The sequence below is a fragment of the Haemaphysalis longicornis genome, unplaced genomic scaffold, assembly GCF_048455015.1.
Source record: "Haemaphysalis longicornis isolate Haplotype H1 unplaced genomic scaffold, Haemaphysalis longicornis Haplotype H1 scaffold_4, whole genome shotgun sequence".
Lineage (NCBI taxonomy): Eukaryota > Metazoa > Arthropoda > Arachnida > Ixodida > Ixodidae > Haemaphysalis > Haemaphysalis longicornis.
In genome coordinates this window covers 57,246,653-57,267,656 of record NW_027526361.1, presented here as the reverse complement: position 1 = coordinate 57,267,656, position 21,004 = coordinate 57,246,653, and the positions used below count along the sequence as shown (strand labels likewise).

The following is a 21,004-nucleotide window of genomic DNA, read 5'->3' as shown; positions in this document are numbered from 1 at the left end:
GCTCCGATTTTTATGCCCTGCGCAACCAGTAGTGTTCGCCTTGGCCTCTTTCCTCGCGGGGACTGGTACGATTTAATGCGAAGCACCGACATCGCAGACAAAGCGATACATACGCTTAAGAGTTCATGGGCCGCAGCGCCCAGCGTCACGTCTATATATACGGATATATATTCCGCTCAATAGGCGTGCAACGTTTTGTATTTTTCCCTTCTGCAGAGCGGGGTAAAACCGAAAAGCTGTTCCGCTGCTCAGCTGTCCTCACTCCACATGCGCGTAGCATATCAAAAAGTTGACGGTGACCGTGACGGTCGCTAACGCAACGATATGGGGGAAAATTGTTAATTCCGCTCGCCTATAATGCGCTATAAACGGTGAATTCGAGTCGAAGGGGGAGAAGTATTCGCTTTATCCCGGGGAAATCTCGCAGCGCCTGGAATGTCTGGTGACTTAGCAATAAGTCCAAACCGGCGCCTTTTGGCGCCGACAGAGAGGCACGTATCTTTTACCCCGCACTTTTGATGCGGATGAGGAGGATCTTCAGTTTCATCGGGAACCTTTTACGGCGCGTTCCGAAGCACCGTTAGTCTTCTCTTTTTTCATCTCCTTCTTTCAAGAGAGTCTGTGTGCCCAACCGATGCGGCGGTGGATAGGGAACGCACAAAGAAACCGTCGCGGGCGGTCCCGTTCCGTTCCGACTTTTGCGTTTGGTGCGCTGCCCGCTTCGCCAAAGAAATATAGCGGGATGAGGGAAGAGTAGCAGAGACCTGCTGGCGGGACTTGAAAAGACGTGACCACAACGCTTGATAAGCTCGCTGCCGGCGTCTGGTAACGCACGCCGTTCGTCCTCTCATCGCTGGGAAGACGCTGCCGCTCTCCGCTTGCGGATCACGGATGAAAGGATGGCGTGAGCGCCGTGCGTGTGCACGATCGCTTCCGAGCGATCCGAGAAAGGAAGCTAGGGCCTGCAGGCGGCCAGTGCAGCAGCGTGAACTACCGGCGGCCAGCGTGTGAATGCATGTAAATCGTTGTCGACTACGCGGAAGGCCGTGCACGAAGGGCGACACACGTGTGCGTCCACGAAGCCGCGCACTCGCTAGTCGTGGTCCGTAAGACGAGCAGCGGTCATCATCACACTGGCCTTAGTATTGTAAAGTGAACGCTTTCTTAGACAAACCGACGACGTCCATTCAAAAACTAAGGCGTTTCCTCATAGACCGGTTGCTCGACCGAAAAGCTCTGATAACATCTCGGGACACGCGGCGCGTGCGTGAAACCGGGCTGCCAGTGTGTCAAAACGGTTACTTGAAAACCGCAAAAAAGGAACGGTCCTAGGTAAGACAATACACGCATCGATCATGGAGAAGAAGTACAGTAGTATACCTTCATCTCATAAACCATGCATTGGTACACATTTAGATCGTTTGTCGATGCGTTTACTTGTACGTGAAAAAAAAATCCCGCCCGGTCTCCACGAAGTGAATGATGATGAGAGGGGCGAAGCTAAAATGCTTATCTGTAAAACCGTGAAACATGCGCCCGCACATCATATAAATACTCGACACGTCAAGCTTACCACCGCTCCGTTGACAAGCCCATCGACGACGTCGATGTTTGTGGTGATTATGTAGGGCTTGTTTTGGACGATGAGAATATGCATGGGTAAGTTGGCGAATTCGGTGTGTGACATTTTAGCCACCTTGGCCGTCGCCTTCTGCAGAGCGTCTTCTGTCGCGTACCCGCGGTACGTGTCTTGAGCTCGCAGGTGACGAACGACAACCTCTTCTTCTTTCTCTCCTCCTTGTTGGGTAGCAACGAACGCGTTCAACGTTTTGACCTCTTTGGCCAATCTTTGGTTGGCCAATCCCTAGGGGGATCCTGCCACAATCATCATTAATGTGCCGGATACAGCAGCAACGAGGGACGGGACAGGGCCCGAGCAAGAGGAGCTTCGCCCCTGAAATCGTCGCATGGGTTCGTTCTTCGTTTGGGATTCGTGTCTGTGGAGGTTCGACGCTCGATTGGACGCACTAAGTTCGGCCAAAGTTTTGACTCACTTTTGACGCAGTTTTGATGTGAGGAAGCTTTCGCGCTTCTTTCGCCTCTCTTTAGGAAGGGATGGCAAAGTTCTTAGTAACGATATATCGGTAAGGATCTCGATACCACCAGAACTCCAAAAACGCGCTAGAGTAGTGGCGGTCAATAAAAAAGGTGACGTTTCGCGAATACACGGACCTCCTTACTGGCAGTTAGGTCACACTGGGGCTGACTTTCTGGCTTTCTTCTTGACGTTGTTGAAAAGAGAAAAAAAATGCAGAAACTATTTAACTAAGTTGGAATTCTCGGGTAAATGCGCTATAGCGGCACTGTTATACAGAGTCCCCTTAAAGTGGGCTTCGCTACTGTACACATGTTGCCGGGAAGACATTTTTGTTCTGGCAATACGTATCAGAAGTCTTATATAAAATTATACGATGGCCCAAGAGCCTTTTAAGAAATACCATATTTACTCGTTTCTAAGCACCCCCTTCTTTTCGCGATCTCGTAGCCCAAGTGAAGGGGCGCCTAGATTCGAAAAACCTAAATTACCACCCCCCTCTCTCTTTTTTTCCGGCCGTATTTCGACGAGACGGGTGCAAGGAATAATGTTTTATTTGGCCAACATTTGACAGAAAAATTGGTATACAGACAGTGAACCCACCGCTTACGTATGATACCAAGCCACATTCACTACCATTCGAGTCCGTTGTACCGCTTAGGACACCGCTTTGAGTATCCCCCAGCAGGTCGTCCTCGTTTCCGTTGATGTGGTTTGTAATTGAAAACTTCATAAATTACGTGGCGGAAACGTCAATTCGAGCCCGCTTTCACGCGTCTGAAATCTACCTTGCGATGGTTGCTTAGAAAATGGGGTGCTTAGATTCGCATGCAAACTTTTTCCCCCAAATTTCTTCCTAAAAGTAAGAGGGGTGCTTAGAATCGAGTACATACGGTACCCCATGCATCCGTCTAAAATGCTATACACCGAGACCCGTCAAGTTCGGCTTCCTTACTTTACAGAAACGGATTGCGGGGAAGACATCTTCAGGACAATGCAGTAGGTTTTATATAAAAAAATAATGAAGGCCCGGGGAAATTTTAATGGCATTCTTTTACGCGGCAAAAGTGTCATACACACAACGTTACAGACAAACAGACGGGAATATTTCCAATTTTTTCCACATAGAAATGCCTAATGAAGCGAAACGGACGGTACAGGAGGTGAATTGGAGTTTAGACGCCATGTCCTTTAACAACTAGCCCAGTTATATCGTTAGTTTCATCTTGACGTCCGGCGCGCTGTGACAGCGAAGGCCGTTTTCAATTAAAAAAATTCAGTTTCCTTCAGTTTTTTACCTAGTAGAGGCAGTCAGAATACTTTGTTGGACTCAATCCGGTGCGCGTATAATCCGTATAACAAAATTTGGGAATGGACAAGATTTTCCTAGCAATGTTAAGAGGATATTTAAGACACTTAAGACACAATAGTTGCTGCCGCCTAATTCCGCGTATGTCAGGTCATCAGTGGTCGCTCCTGAGGCGCTTAGTGTGCGGCTAGGCGCATTCTTGCTAATATAAATATCAAGAGTCAGAAAACTGAACAAACGATGCCCTCGTTCAGTAGAGTGACCTATAGGCGCCATCGCCAACCTGAGCGACTGTTGACTAATGACTAATAATTCGTGGTCTCAGACAATGGGCCTGCGCAATGTCTCCCATAAAAAAATTCTGCTAATTCCGTAGCTATCGTAAGTCTGACTTGCAATGCGCACAAGTGTCGCATGAAGCCCACGTTGGGCTGAGCACGTTTTCTGTTCACCCAATATTTTCACTTTCTGGCTAAAGTATCTCACGTTCACTTGAAATGTCGATTTCTTGGCTTTAAAACTGGCTTTAAACGCCTTAATTTAATATTTGTTTTCGGTCACGAGATGCGAAGACGTAAAATCAGCTCTCCGAGTTTCGAGAAATTTCGCGGTTCATAACATTCGTTCGAGAAGATATTTAAGGGAACTTAACCACAAGTTCCCTTCGGAGCAACGAATTACACTCAATTTCTTTCGGTAGCCAGCGAAAACCAGTTTTACTTCGCAGTGCGAGCAGTATCAGGCAACCCTGCATTCCTTTCCGTCGCTCAGTTGGTCTTTCGCACAAGGGCGACCTTACAATAATTAAAAACCGACTCCGACCATGAAACAAAGGCGTTTTGGCTTCCGTACGGGAGCCTTGTTCACATCTTTGCCGGCGTGGGGTTTTCACATGGTCGGAGAGGGTTTTCAATTATTTTCGCGTATTTTCCGGACTAGGGCTTCCGTCATACCCTTAATTCCAGGTGCGACCTTACCCGACCTCTGGCGCGACCCGAGGGTACTAATCCGACCGTTGTTTGGTGGCTGTTCGAGCCTTTCCTGGAATGTGGATGCAGATGAGGTAACTCGGAGGGGCTCAACGCGTCTCCGCACGCGTTCAGGCGGGCGAGAATGGCAGCAGCCGGTCGGGGTGGGAGGCTTTCCTTGCCCGGCGGCTGCTGGCGAAACACATCCTCGACGGCGACGCGGCGTGGCATTCCTTCGCGCGCTCCGCGTCCGTCCGCGGACATCTTCAAGGCCGCGTGTTCTTGCTCGCGTGCGCATCGTGCGCAGGCGAAAGCGGCAGGCCCGCCCCGGCTTCTCCGCCGCCACCCCGGAGAGTCCAGCACGACTTCTCTCTGCCGGGAAGCTTTTGTTTCTTTCCTCGGGAAGCGGCTTTGGTTAGCTCTTCGATGACGGCTCGGGAGGGAAGAGGAGCGTGGCATCCAGTGACTGGGGTGCCCGCTTATTTCGCTTTCAGCGACAAGCCATCGTAAAAGTGTCAGTTCTTTGGTTTCGTCGTACTTTGAAACATTTCACGTGGAACCACTTGCGGGGAATCCATGGTAGACCTTGCAGAAATTGGCGTTTTATATGTCGTTGTATAATAATTGAAACTATGCGCTTGTTAAAATGACCAGCAAGTAGTGCATGTCACATTAGCGTCCACCATTGAAGTTCCAATGCACGCGCGCATGCACGCACGAACGCACGCACGCACGCACGCACGCACACGTGCATAGGAACTTAGGAATGTGCGTAGGAACACGTGCACAGGAATGCACGCACACACGCAAGTACATACGCGCGCGCGCACACACACACACACACACACACACACACACACACACACACACACACACACACACACACACACACACACACACACACACACACACACACACACACACACACGCACGCTGGAACTTCCCATCAGAATTAAATCAACAAACAGGCAGTAACTTACAGGCCCTCCTTGTTAGGCTCCCATGAGAATCGATGCGGAGGTCTGCCAATGTCACATTGAAATGTAGGATCGTGGGTACCATTGCGCCGGAAGGTCGAACGCCTTTTACCCCTAATTTCTGTATTTGAGACTGTCAAATTTATGACACCTTAAAACTTCAATTGCCGTTAGGCGATACTGCCGCTTCCTTTCAAAGTCGGCAGCAGCAGTTTCCATAATGCTCTCTGCCGCGCATTGATTTAGCACCTCATTGAAATTGTTTTTAATGGTGCCGCTTATGGCAGCCGGCCAGCCAGTAGAGTGCGTGCGTGCGTCAAGCTGATACCAATCGTATGGATTTCTTCTTTTGTTCTTTGTGTTTTCGTGGCCGGTTCGACCTAATCGTGCGGTGCGCGTGCCTTGCGGCCTAGCAAGCTTCTTGCACCGCTGCCAAGCTTTGACAGAAAAGGTTCAGTGAAAAGGCCCTCAGCTTATTGCAAGCTCCGCTTTTAACGTAAGAAGTTGCCGCGCTTCTTTCCAGACTTTCGCTGTCTTGGCGCGCCGTGCAGTGCGTGCCGCTGACCCACGGCCTTGAAATGTCCTTGAGCGAGGCTGAAAGACGTGGGTGCGCGCTGTGGGGACGAGGAAAAGGAGGGAAAACTTTATCAGGAAAGAGAACAGAATCTTCATGATCATGTGCTGCTCGGGTGGCATCCTTAGTCCGGGAGACCACATAACTTGTCCGCCTCTCGAGCTCTCTCAACCAGTCCTTTTTGCGACTCAAGTCCAGATCATGTACGGCAGGGCCGTACCCAGAGGGGGGGTTTGGGGGTTCAAACCCCTCCCTAAATCTTTTCCAGGCAGCACGTAAACAATACTTACTCTTGCTTTCAGCAAAACTACGCCCTTCCCAAAATTCATACCCCCCCCCCGAAAAACATTTCTGGGTACGGCCCTGATGTACGGAGGGTTGTCTCAACGCTACCTATAAAACCTCTTCTATAGAAGAGGTTTTTAGGTGGTGTTAATTGTCTCCCCGGCCTCTCTGGTAAGGGAAAGGATGGGGGGGGGGGGGGGGGGGCGAACCACGTGTAAATTACATGAGTGACATGCCGTGCCCGGGGGCTGGGAGAGGAGGGTAGCCTCAATCGGTTCCAAGCCCTGTCCACCGTCATTTAGGCGCCACGGTCTGGTGTTGACACGGCCGTTGCAGTTTCGGCGTCGGCCAGCTTGCCTAAACACCTTCTCAACGTGTCCCTCGCAGGACGGCGCTTGCGCTGCGAATCCCCGTCGTTTGGAAAACGCTGCGGAAGAAAAAAAGGCGATACTCTTCCCAATACTGAGGCCGCAACTAGAAGAGAGCGACACAGTGTTCACACAAAATAACCCGGCTACGGCATGTTCTTGTAAGTTTTGAGAAGCAGTAACGTCTTTCTCTCCCCCCCCCCCTCCCCCCAAATTGTCGCTTCGTATTTGCGCAAAGGGCTGTTGTAATAATGTGGTCATCAAGATAGGAAATATGGATGGTTGTGCTGCCAACTCCACTTAAAATATAATTACGAATTATCCTATTATCACATGATGCACTACGCATTCCCCCTCTCCCCTCCTTGGTCCCAAGTAATCGGCTCAGTTACGCAATGCTTAGAGTTAGACGGAGCACCCGTTTCAGCATGCGGACCTTTACCTGCACAGAAACGATGAACAAGTCAGCAAACGAGCGTCCTTTCCAAGGCCGACCATTGCGTGAAGGTGCTAACTTAAAAAAAAAAATACTTGTGCATGTGCGCTGACACTTTGAAAACGACGCCGTGTCAGCAACCCCAACATTCAATAGTGTATGGGTCAGGAGATCCACTTTTGGACCAATGAATACATTGGCTCGTCGGACCTAATCGTTTCAATGCGAATCTCTTGACTCGCTCAAGAGGACATGCCCGGGTCCACGTATCGCTGAAAGATGTGTTTCAGCAAAAATCTACCAAAACTTCGAAAAAAGGGAACTTTCACTTCAACAAAGCGAACAACCTGGACCTCTGCGACAATTGTACGGCAGAAACTAAGTGAAACGGGGTATTAGTGAGAATTACGAAGTGAAAGAAGTCAAGTTTTCGGCAATGCTATCACGAGGTTGGAGGCACGATAAGAAACATTTCTGAATAACGGCATCCCGAACTACCCTCACCGAAGCCACCACTCCGCGGCAACTACAGACGAACTCATACCCGCGAGGCACCATTCTACACGCCATCCACCCCACCCTCTATCCCACCACCTGCAAATTCTGCCCCCAGCCCAGCACACATGGTATGGGAGTGCTCGCAAACCCCTAGCCTCTCCCCAAACCCAACCCCACCTACGAGCAGCTCAGACCTCTAGCTCCGACCAGTGAGACCTGGTACGAACAGCGAGAGCAGCCAGCGAGGACATGACTTTTCCAGACTAAGGAAGATCCCCCGCAGGGCAGGTGCCCCTAACATCAGCACCTAAAGCTCATCCTGAATAAATTTTATTCCATCCATCCAATCAGAGACACATATTGTTAAAGCTAGTTCATTTTCAGTCCTGAAACAAGCATGCGGATTGATATATATTCGTAATCAAAACTCACGTCAAATCATATATTTCTATTCTTGTCTTTTTATATCTCGCCTTAAAACGAAGTGTCCGCTTCTTCTACTTTATCACTTAAACAATGTAAATTGTTGTGGCGAGTCCTGCGGCAGCGATGCACGAAGTTACCTATAATGCCAGTGTATTTGATGTTCGCTCCACGGTGAACACTATTTTCTTCGCCTCCCCTCTCGATGTTCCTACTGCGAAACTGTTATCCGAGCAGACCTGAAACACCTTTTTATGGTGCTGATTTCTCGAAATATCGCTCCTAACTTAGAACTCCCTCACAACTGACGCCAAATGAAATCGAATAGACACAGCATTACTGCATAAAATGGGACATTTTTAGCTGAGGCCTGCCCCGTCTTTTACAGAACAAACTCTTTCCACCGTTCGGTTCGATCTCCGGTGACGGTATTTGTGAACAAGGTGGAATAAAAAGGAAATACCTTGTAAATAAGGCGAAGTGAAGGATAAAGCCGTTAAAGCGTCACAACATCTCGTGTTTCTGAAGCTTCCATGGAGCGAAGGGTATCACAGCCTAAGCTTATCTTTGGTGCAGCAAAACCACAAATTTTAAATTCGAATGCACAATATCATAAAAAGTGCCATGCAGCATTACGTAATCTAAGAAATTAGGTGTCGTTGGTTGGATGCGCCGGTCGTAACACAAAACGGATTAAAAAAAGACACATACACGTATCGTAAAGACTGCGCACTGACAAGTGTTTAGAAAAGTGTTTAGAAAAGAAAATATAATGTAAAAAACGAGATGCCAAAGCAGGGAGCTCGGGTAGAGGCGATTATTAGGTCTGAAAGACAATGATTGCTCCAAAAATTGCATTTCACGGTTTGTGAGTGTGCTAGAAGGGGAGCTGACACATTCCCCCTCGCGCCTGGGCCACATTAAAATTGCATCGAAGATGTCCCGGCTGAGTGTATCTTTCGACCTTAACAAAATGGTTGTTTTGCCGAACTGGGCTTCGCATTTGCACGTCGCAAATTTTCAACCAACTAGCCCGCCACCAAGCGTTACTAAAAATTAGGTGACGTCAACGAATCATCTTCGAAATCTATGTCGCGCTATTATATATATATATATATATATATATATATATATATATATATATATATATATATATATATATATATATATATATATATATATATATATATATATATGAGACAAATTTTGTCGACACATAACATGTCATGAATACTTTTGCATGTGGTGCGCTATTAAATTGCGTGTTTCTTATAACGCATAAAGAACACGCAATAAAGGATTTGTTCACATTGCATAAAAATTTATAACCGGGAGACGGTAACGGCATAACATTACGTCCGGAAGTGAGAGGCGGTTTCTCGCGCACTTCGAATATCATCAACGGCTGTACGGACATCCTGCGTGGAAAGCCGCCCAGAAGATAAAAGTGCCGGTAGCAATAAAAAGAAAACTTGCGTTTTTTTTTTTTTTTTCGACGTTGATGCCGCAGCCACGGGAGCCTCCTTGCGAAGTAGCTGCAAAGAAGAAACAAGTTTGAGCAACGCTGTCTCGCCTCTGCAAAAATACCTGCGTGGTGCCATAGCATCCCGGCCTTGCTGCAAAGAAGATAGGAAAAGGCTCACGCTAAGCTCCCAGCGGGGGCACGAGACGTCTGTTCGTGCATCCGTTTCTCCGGGAAAACGCAGAACCCGCTTGGGGGGACTGGGCGAAAACGAGCCACTGCGTGCTACGTGCGTGGTGAAACTCCATCCTTCAAATAATGGCCGCCCCGTTTCGTAGCTGCAGGCACAAATTACCCTACAAAAAGAGTTTGTCAATGCTTCCTTTCGGTCGGTCGTTCATGGAATCGCCGTGCATGTCGGCTGGAGATATCCGTGCGGCTTACCGGCGTTTTTGCGGATGCCTTTATACCTTTCTGGTCTTTATTTTTGAAGCTGCAATTTTAAGGCGACAAATCACGGAGCTTCTTATTCAAAAGTAAGATTACAGTAATTCCGCTTCTGGTCGTTGTTAACGGTGATTTTTTTCTGTGATTTTACATGCATGTTCAAATGAAGCCCCCCGGTAATACAGGCGTTATGAAACCATACAATACTGTTGCCTTTAAACCTACTTCGGAATTCCCAGAGAGCGGAGTCAACAGTATATCTTCAGGTGCAATTGTGAGTACACGGCTGTGAAGTTGAGCGCCGCAGCGTGCAATTCGCATATGTTATATAAGTGTATGTATTGTGGCCAGGAACAAGGGAAGAGAACGTATACTGTTGAGGAGGAACAAGCTAGTGAAGTCGTATCTAAATTTTACGCGCCGAAACTTTATTTGTGGTAGGAAGCGCGCGGTCGTAGATTTCCGCTGACGAATCGAGGGCACCTGTGGTTCGTCAGCCGAGCTCTGGTGTACTTGCACGGTTTTTGTTTATTATCGCCGCCGGAAAGAAGAACAGCTGACTCGTTTCACACCTTTGAGGCTCCCGACTTGGCCACTCCCCCTATCCGCGCGAGAAGGATGTCCCAACAGCTGCGTTACACAATAAACGCCCGAGACGGCGACACACGCGCCTGTTGGATCATGCGAGCAGTGGTGAGGAGGAAACGCCCGGTTTAAACATAGCCCTGACGTGACCATCCGCCTCCGCAATGTGTTTCTCCAGACTTCCCCGTTGCTCAACTTCAGTCCGGTGGGCCTAAGTCGAACGACTACGAGGAGGAGAAAAAGCATCTGTACCTACTATGGGCTTCAACTAAAACAAGGAGAAAAAGCATCTGCACCTACTATGGGCTTCAACTAAAACAAGAAAGCTCTATTACACGAAGTAGCCATCCGAAGTGGCCACGGTCGAAAAACGCTTCCATTCGGTGACCGCATCAGGGTGGTGTGCCCAGGTGTTGGGCGTCAGATGTGCGGCATTCTAATCTGTTAGGTGTTGCCTCGCATAGGCCACGCTGCCTGCAAAGGCGAGAGCATGGACGTGGGATGCAAACAAACCCTGGCATATCGCCAGCACCAGCGAGCGGCGATATAGTGGCAGCGGCGGTGGCGATTGGTAGCTCTCAAAGCCTGTGCGCAAGTGAAACAAAGTTAATCCCGCTTTGGCTTCGCTCTCCAATGTTCACCGGTGCGTAATCCTTGCGAGTGAAATGTGGGCAGTCCCCGGGGCGACTTGGACGAAAGCAGTGTTTACTGGTTTCTTGAAGCGCGATGACCGCAATTCTGCGCTTGTTCCCTATAGCCTTGTACGCGGTGTTCATTTACATAAGCAGTGAGCGCTCTTAAGCCGATCTCTCTTTCTTGAGATGAACTCCAAGCGCCTTTCACGTTACTAGCGCTTTCTGAAAGCACTGCGAAATGAGTTGAGTTTGATGTGAATCTCTCTTTCTTGACGATGGACTCCAAGCGTCTTTCCCGTTACTAGCGCTTTCTGAAAGCACTGCGCAATGCTTTGAATTTGATGTGAATTGAATTTGAATTTTGAAGCTCAAATACTGCCATTGGTGTTAAAAACAAACAAAAAGAGAACGAGAGCTTCTTTTGTCATTTTATTTTTCGTTTTTTCCTCGTACTTTCGCGCTGTTTGTCCGATACGAACCTTTTACCAATTCCTCCGTTTCATGTCTCGACAGAATAAGGTTCTGGTTTGACACATAAGTTGGACGATGGTTTCCTTTACAATTCGCAACGGCTTTGTTCCCAACTTTAACGTCTTTAGCCTTTCTCCACGTTCCTCAATGTGAATCGTTCCTTCAGTGTCAGATTTGGAAATAAAGCCGGGACGTAGAAGCTCGATTGACACTGGTAGCAGGTGTGCTTTCAGATGCCATCAAGAGACGGCGAGTGATACGTTTGACGGCGAGTGATACGTTTGACGGCGTGTTTGTCTTTAGAAGAAAATGAAACAGGCTTTTTTTTTTTTTTTTTTGTCAAATATCAAGGCAATTTTCTAAGGAGTTCTAAAAGCGCACTCGCATTGGAAAGACTACAAAGTCGTAATGCGGATGGCCGATCAATTCAAGAACAGAATACGTTCTACTTATGAATGCAACTGAACTGTAGGCACGACGCCAGGAAAATTTCTGCATCCGGTCAGCGCCGACATTCTCGAGTTGTCGCTTTCTTTTTCTTTTTTTTCTTTTTGTAGCTGACCGGAACTTATAGATTCGACCAGGCACGACTTGGAGCTTTTGCTGCGTGCGTATTTTTTGTTATATTGTTTTTTCGACACCGATTTGAATCCTTTATCGAGCCGGAACCCGCTTGACGCATCAAGGTCAACGTGCACCGATGCTTCACGTAAAACCTAACCTTTGGCGATGAACGTTACTCCGAAAGGTGGTAGACCGAATATTAATGCCATTCTCGGCTCCCTGTCTCTTCTGCGGGGTGTTCCGCATGGAAACCACGACGGTGAGGATGGATCTTTCGCGGCACTCATATCGAGTGAGGTCATGTACGCGAGCCGCATGGGATCGAACGGTGAAACAGATAGGCATCGTCTGGCGACGCAGCAAGGACGACGCGGCCCTGTCGTAGCGAGAGGAGCCGTTAAAACCGGCAGCGGGCGGATCTTCGAGTTAAGCTCCGCCAGCGACTGCGACTTCGAGCGTGCAACGTCAGCCACATCTCGGTCGGCTGGGCCCTGCGTGCTAAGAGTTCGCCATCGCCGCCAACCTGAGACATTGCGTTAGCTTGCTGACTGCCGCCACAAAATAGCACTCGAGTATAATTAGAAGCATGCCGGCAGGGCCGCAATGCGCGGAATGCGGGCAAAAAGGAAAAACACCATGCATGGTACGCATAGCGGGGTGACCAAGCGGTGCCACTAACCACCTCCCCTCCCCCTCCTCCTTGTCCGCTATTTCCGGAGTTCCGAATACGAAAGTATTCACAGGACATAACTCCACGATGCCGTGGTGTATGACCTGTCGTTTTGATAATTGACATTATTCACTACATCCTGATACTCGAATGAATGAATGAATGAATGAATGAATGAATGAATGAATGAATGAATGAATGAATGAATGAAACTTTACTGACAATTCGGGGGGCTTGGTAGCCTAATTGGGGAAGAGGGAAGAAGGGGAAGGGAGTGGGGTGGCCGTCAGACTCGTCCGGTTAGGTCTGCCTCACACACGAACTCCCGCAAGGAAAGGATCGTGCTCGCTGCGTCCAAGTGAGGGGGTGGGGTTGTCCATCCCTCCAATGAAGTAACACCGTCACCCTTATGCCTGTTCCTCAGCACTGAAAGGCCGGGTCAGTCCCACAGTACGTAATACAGCTTTCTCCTTCGTCGGCACGCCTCCGTCTCCTCATCAACGTTTCCGAGACACCAGTGACCCAACCGAAACACCAGGGTACACCTCCCCGACTCTGTCCGTGCCGGCTTATCCTGTACGGCACCAGGTGACGCGGTAGTAAGTAGGCGGTGAGGAAGAGCGTAGGGATAGATGTGATCACGGGTATCTTCTTGTTTACGGTACCACAGGAATCGCGACTTGCTTCCGTTTCTCGCATCCTAAACAGTCGATGCAAATAGGCTGACGACGACGACGCCGATGATGATGATGATGATGGTGGTGACGGTGACGGCGACGACGTCATCATCATGTCTGTATGGAGACAAAAGAAGGTACTTAGGTGCTCTCGCGCAAGGAGCGTTGGGAAGGAAGTAACGACCGCAAACGTTGCCAGCGTGCAGGACCGAGTGAACGCAAGCCGCAGAGGAAAATGTACGGTTGAGCCGGAACAAAAAGTGACCGTTGTTTGCCTGGCCAGACGCCCCTCGCGTTTAGCGGCGAGCACTGAAACAAAGGAGAGCGCAGCGGCGGGCCTCCGTGCGACCGCTCATATAGCGGGGCAGGGGCCAGGAGAGGCGCCCCAAGACAAAAACGGTCCCGATGAAATTAGCGGCGCAAGGAGAGGGAGGGAGAGCGGAGCTTCGGAGATCGCACAATGCCAGGGCACCACCCAGACCATTGTGGGGTGCGCACAAAGACGAAGCAAGTTGGCGCGTCGGCAGGCTCAATGGGCAGCCGCGGAAGTGAGAACGCCGTTTGGGCCGCTCGCCGGCCAATGCACGCCGGGCGAGAACGGGCAGGAGCGCGTTACGCAACCCTGCGGGTCACCCTGGGCGCGCTGAGGGTCCAAGACGTGTAGCCGAGAGCGAGACACCTCTCATCCTTTGGGCGCTGGCCCCGCGCGTCCCCTGCGCCTTTGTCTCGTTCCTCGCAGAACGAAGCCTATACGAGTCAGCCTATAATTGCTGCTAAGGTGCAGTTTAAGCTGATGCAAAGACACATTGTGGGCACAATTTCCACACCGCGCCTATTGCCTGCTGGGGCCGACATCTTGTCGCGTTATCCGAGGTTCGCGAAAACCGGAAGCGGAAATGGGATGGCGTTCATATCCGTATGAGCTATGTGGTTGCGCGGTATCGTACGTAAGAGATAATAGAGAGTTATAGTAGAGCGGAAAACCGGTCACGGTATGATACCCTCTATGCGTCTGGCGCTATTGCGCGTTCGCAGATGAGAAAAAACTGGTTGTGCACATGCGTAGGCGCACCGGTATCGTACCGGAACCGGTTCCCGCTGTGCTAAAACTATCTCACATAATCTGGTGCGCGGGATAAGTGGCCTTTCCGTCCTGCGTCTAGTGACATCAGTGAAGATTACATCCTCTTGCTCGCGAAGGGATGCGCTTCGCCGCGTTTCTAACTTGACGGTTGGCGAAAAAAAAACGGTTATGGTTCCACTTCTAATAAAGTACGGGATCAGCGAAATCGGGTGCTGGAATCGATGATACCTCTGCTAGTACAGAGTGCTCACAACGAAATCTTTGCTGAGTCTCCCGGTAAGCATTCACAAAAAAAAAAAAATGAAACACGTTGGCACTGATTTCGCGCTGCCTTGAATACACACAGCCGAAGTTATAACTGAAGCTTTGCTACCTAATCGAACCACTATTGTGCAGCAAAAGGAAGCCTCGAAGCAGCTTATGATCGGCGTTTTGACGGACTTCCGTATCATGAAAAACAGAAGAGACGTGCGTGCACAACGTCTCGAAATCAATGCGCAGAGTCACACGCGCATGCAAAAAGAAAAAGAAAACTCGTATTCCTTCTGCTTGACGGTGTCATATAGACGCCTCGTGTCTATATGTGCGTCTTTTTTATGTTTGTTGTCTCGACTACGTGCTTCGCCGTGAAGTTGTTCGTACGAATCGGTTCTGCCTCCGCGGAGTTCTATCTTTTTTTTTTTGTCTTTGCGATTGGAAGTGAAAGCAGCATAGCTGTTCTGATTGGCAGCTGTGTACACCAGGAAGCCTTGTATCTATCATTACCGCAGGGCAAGAACAACGTTCATCGAACTTCCGACAAGCAATTAATCCACAAACATCCAGCCTGGTACCACAAGGTAGCAGAAAAGCGAAGGTTGGAGACGTCATAATTACGAGAGGTCCGACTTCCCTCCGCTCTTCTCAAGCCCGCACAAGCGCCAAGCGGGGTGGACAAAAGAGAAAGGAACAATAGTGCGCGATGAGGCGGGGATCGGTGGCAGACACCCGCGAGTCAAGCCTCCCGCTGCGAGCGCCACCACGGCGCAGTGGCAGAGGGATCGCTCGGTACGCTTCCGCCATGATGGATGCGCGGCGAGTGTCGGACGATTGGGCGAAGGAAGAGTCCCCAACCTTGGGGCGCGCTGAGAGTAGAGTAGGAAGTCGGCAAGCAAAAAAAGAGAGTTGGTGCAACGCTTGATCGAGTAGCTGTCCCCCTCACGAGCGAGGACGACGAACCTGGGGGAAGAACGCACGTGCTTTTTTCATTAGGCCTAACTCAACCTAGCCGAGACAAAGGCTTATAGGGGGAGGCGGGGTAAAGGCGAGAAGCGAGAGTTGGCCGGGTTAGCTGGTCATGAACGCCGCTCCGCCTTGAAGGCGAACGAACTCGACACGCGCAAGATGCTGTCCCCCAACCCTTTCGCTTACCCCCTAGACTGATTAATGAGTTCCTCGGTCCTGGGGCAATTTAGCCAGGCCGGCTTAGCGCCGCCGCCGCCGCCGCCACTCGCAACGAGATGGCGCGGCCGTTCATTCTGCGGTTTGTGCGTGTGCGCGACGGAAAGGGTTACGCCTCCTTGCGTTGGCGTGAATCCTCTAGCCTGCTGGGAGGTCGCAGAACCCTGCAGCAGATACGGGGCACCAGTTCCTGCTTTAGACCCTTTCTCCCCGTCGGGCTCACAAAAGAAGCGATGCTTCGCACGTGTGTACAAGCAGCGGGCCATCAGAGAGAAAGTGCTTAACAGTCCCTTACGGGCGAAGGTTCCGGCAAAATAAACACCGTCCAGCTCGGTCGCCGACTGCGAACCTGCATGTTGGAGAAGATAACTCGCGATACTGCAGGCTGCCCAGCGTCTGATACGGATGGCCATTTGCGTCTTGCTTGCGTGACCGAGGAAGATATATGGAAGATTTGCCTGAGAAAAACAGCGCGGACCGGCCGGATTCTTTTCTTCGGCTATGCCCCTTTCTCGCCCAGCGTCGTGAGCAGCGAGCCGGGGGCAGTCGGTCGGAGGCAGGATGCTGGGCTTCAGTCCACCCGACAGCAACTAGCCGGGCCAGGAGGAAATTTACTTCGCCCATATTTCCTCGTGCGCGTGAGTGCTGTAAAGAGATGCTCACGACGTTATTACACCGAGGTACTTTCATTTCCATAACTCTCTCTCTCTCCCTCTCTCTCTCCCTCCCTCTCTCTCTCTCTCTCTCTCTCTCTCTCTCTCTCTCTCTGTGGGACGTAATGTAAAATGCAGTACCACGCGAAGATGGGTTTTCTATGGAAACTATGCAAGTACGTGCATACATATAACGTAAAACGTGAAAGGGGATTTGAATGCCAACTTCACACCCTGATTCATCAATCGTATTTCTAGAACCGAGTTTGCGCGGCGTTCGTATCTTTATTTTATTTGTTTATTTATTACTTATTTAGGCACCCTAAGGGCCCAAGCGGGCATTCCATAGGGGGGATGAGTTGAAAACCGACGAAACATACAATATTGCAGAAGAAAAGAATCAACACAACAAAAGTGACATTGAAATACCATAAAAGCACAAGAAGTATACAATACAACTGCCAAATACAGCGTTAAACATTGTATCCGAAAACAAAAAGTTTCCTTTTCTTGAATGAGCCCAGCGGAATTGCTTCGATTAAACGTTCAGAATACACCAATCGAAACGGTGATTCATTTCTGACGGGGCCGCCCTGCCCAACTTGTTATACTTTAGCAGCTGGAGTGCGAGGATGTAAGCGGAGCGTCGTTTCGATTTTTCCGTCCCGCGCAGAGGGAGGCGAGGCGTCGGACGTGAACATCGAGTGCAACAGCAACAACATCCAGGTGACGCTGGAGGCGACGTCCGACTTCAATGGCATGATCTACCCCAAGGGCCTGTCCAAGAACTCCACCTGCATGGCCGAGTACAGCAACGTGCGCGACAAGATCGTCTACACTCTGCCCCTGCGCTCGTGCAACACCATGAGCACCGAAGTGGTACGCACGCCTGCAGCTGCTCCTTCCCGCGCGCGCATTCGCGCTCTTGGAGGCGGTATAGCAAAGCGCTTGCTGAAGAAGTGCAGGGCTTCCAAGACGTCCTCAAATGAGTGTCGCGTCACCCTTCGGACTTATTTACACTGGCGACATTGATAGCGTTCGCGGCGCGTTGCTTTCACATCAATGAGGTTCCCTCGCGAGCGCTTTTCGATCTCCTTCCGTCTCACCAGGGTGAATTGGCAATTAGAACATGCTGAGAGCTTGCGCCTGCCTAATAAACCTGTTAACCACGAAAATTGCGGACGTATACAAACATAAATTTAAGTGGGTTGTATGAAGGCTAGCCTTTTCGAGAGGAAGGAAATACCATCGACAAGATAGAAATTTGGGCTTCTTGGTACATTTTCGAGGACAGTAGAAAGAGCGCAATGGACGGGACAAGGAAGGACAACAGAACGACACGCATCGTCCTGTTGTCCTTCCTTAGTTGTTTCGTCCATTGCGCTGTTTCTGCCGTCTTTGAAACACCATCACGTTTACGCCGCGTACTGTTTCAACTTCGCTTGTTTGTCTCTTTTTCTTCAGTAGAAATCGTCAGACGCATATACATATCGATGTTGCATGTATACCTGCCGCACGACAGCAATGCCGTTCCCGGAAATCTCTCACCAGTCGTCGGGCAGGCGGGCGGAATGACGGGGCGGAACAAGCGCGAGAACGTCACTCTAAATTTAATTTTAACATTATTCAAGAGGAATAGCTCTGCGTAGAGCACGGCGGCGGAGTTCTTTGTATGGCGCTGACATTGTTGACCACTGCAGGACGAAGGCGTCGAGTACTTCAACACGGTGGTGGTGCAGCCGCACCGGAAGTTGGTGACGAACCAGGGCCGCGGATTCCACATCCGCTGTCGCTACCAGACCAAGGAGAAGACCATTACGAACTTCTTCAACGTTAGGTAAGTCTGCCTTATCCGTGCAAGAGACCCGAAAATGTATCTAATCGAACTTCTTAATACAGAATCTAATGTGTCAGCTGAAAAATCATAAATATCCGCCGCTTATTTTGTATGTCTAACTTGATATGTTGATTTAAAAACCCCATATAGGGCCCAGCTCGAACAAGCCGCTATGCTCGTTTGTACAGGCCGACTTGCCGTCCCCTTAACGACATACAACTGAATCCACCGCGGCGGGTGTAATGCGTATACCAAATCTATTTATTGGAAATCATGGAGAATCGTCAGATTACATGGTTCCGCAATTCGCCGCGCAGATTTTAATTTCTAGATAACGCTCGAAGCAATCTGCGCCATTATTTTCCATGGTTCGACAGACTTGAAATCGTATACGTTGTCGCTTTCCTTGCCTTGCTTTATCTCTCTTCGGTCAGCAAGGCTTGGCGCAGGTGTGCTTGCCGCAGGTTATGGCGATTGGCCTGCGCAAATGCTGCCTGCGATCTGCTGCTGCACACGACATGATCCCGGAGGCTTGGCTGCGGTGGCACAACGGCCGTATACCAATACACACACGGTGGTTCAGTGACTAAAGCTTTGTGCGTATTAGTCACGATGTCCCGGGTTTGATATCCGGCAACCGTGTTACAACCTAATCTGTAAAAAATGGTGTTGTTGTCTCCGTGATGTATGATGTTTCGCCTACCAAGTATAATGTACGACGTATGAAGTGTGCATAATGTTTCGTCTATGTCGGTAAATGCCTGTGTTAAAACATGCCCACATACCGAGGCCTTGTCAAAGCCAGTCAAATGAATATGAATCGGTCAATTATATTCAATAAAACTGTTAATGAGGCAGCAATAATAACAGTTTCGCTTCGCGCTGAAATTCAAAACGTTGTTAACTTTCAAAAAAGGATTCTCCAATGCTAGTAAATTGGCTGATCAAATAAATAATATCTATGAACTAATCCAAACCAATCAATTGTTGTATTCAACCAATCAGTCAAGCAATGAGTTTCAACCAATAATAACTTCACCGACGCCGAAATAATCCAGTGTAGATTCCTCATTAATGGTCAGCGCATAATTAAGCAGCTAATAAAGGAAGCTATTTAAATTTATAAATTACAATCGATCAAGCATTTAAATCAATCAATAACTTCACTTGAAGCTGAAGCTGAAATGCGCGCTACACCTGTGCTGCAATTTCTGTTCAATTTCTGTTCTCGCCGCGCCTCGAAAACAACAATAACTTTCGCATCACGTGGTCTATAGGCGCACGTTATAAGATCCCGAGGTTGTCCCAATTAATCACCAGCCCTCCATACGACGTGCATGCCTCGTAGCAAAGCCTAAGGGTGGCTTCGGCGCGTAAAACGACCAGTTAGTTTTTGTTCTTCAGTCACAGTGCGTCTGCAATTCGTAGAAGTATACTCGGAAGTGCCGCCGCAAGGTAAACTTCCGCGACGACCACACGCGTAGTAGTCGGACAAAGCGGACGCCGACATAGTGTTGCAAGCCGCAAGCTGAGTGGGAAAAGCCAATACGTGACTGCCGCACGCCTGGCTCCTATAGGTCTCGTGTATTTGTCGTACCGTTGCTTTTATGGTTCCCCGCGAAACTCAAGCGCGACCTCCGTCGGTGCCCTTCCCGGCTTGCATGGCGGTTTTCTCCAAAGGAAAACCGCGGACACGCATCTCAAAGAAGAGTTCAGGCACGCACAAACAGGCTGACATGAGCGGTTAATCTATCCGACATGCCTGTCAGAAGACGGCAAACCCGCTTTTCGTCTCTGCTCGGTGCAGTTCTCCTCTCGCACCAAAACTGCGTGCGTACAACCGTCTTGATCCTCGTAATATATTTTTTTTTCGTTGCGCACATCGTAGCCGTCTAGGTCAGCTACTGATCTCTAGGGCAGAGACCGCCAAATCATGGGCTCTTGGACTAACCACTCACATTTACTCGTCTGCTAAATGAAGTTCTGTACTGCTAAGTGCTACCATCAAGATACGCAGGAATAAATAAATAAAAAAAGACCATCTGGTCTTGATTTCACCGGGAAGACTTTAGCAGCGTGTTATCGGCACCTGGCGCTGTCGCCCATGTTTGGCAACCAAAATGTGAAATGTGTTCTGAAAGACATTAGGCAGCGCCAAATAATTGGTCCAAGTTGACGAGAATCGAGGTTGTGAAAGGTAGTGCTACTCAGTAAGGAAAACGGACTTTATAACTGGGTGAACTGTGCACCTCACGCATGAGTTAGCTCGTTGATCTGGTGGCATACGGGACCAATATTAGTTCCCGCCGCTCATCTAGCTGCGCCCGTTAGGACCTTTCGGGGCAATTTTCTTGTCACCTCTTTTATGCTCCGGTTAAAGTAATAACTTTTTGGGGCCGAAGCCCCTTATGGACTTGGGCTGTCGGCGTCTAATGTCGTCGTCGTAACCGTCGTTTCATGTAGTCACGGTACTTAAACACCGGGACACTCGTTTACGCCTCGCGCTAGAGAGCTTCGTGCTTCAAAGACGCGAGACTTTTACAGCA

General features: G+C 49.5%; 1 protein-coding gene across 2 annotated transcripts in view; it reads left to right on the top strand.

Annotated features, from left to right (window-relative positions):
- Pio (zona pellucida domain-containing protein piopio) overlaps positions 1 to 21,004 on the top strand; it is a 108,993-nt gene that overhangs the window by 71,089 nt on the left and 16,900 nt on the right. For both annotated transcript variants that reach the window (XM_077706829.1, XM_077706828.1), the window contains exons 4-5: positions 17,295 to 17,500; positions 18,322 to 18,458. In XM_077706829.1, the coding sequence (XP_077562955.1) occupies positions 17,295 to 17,500; positions 18,322 to 18,458 (343 nt within the window). The remainder of the gene's footprint in view (positions 1 to 17,294; positions 17,501 to 18,321; positions 18,459 to 21,004) is intronic.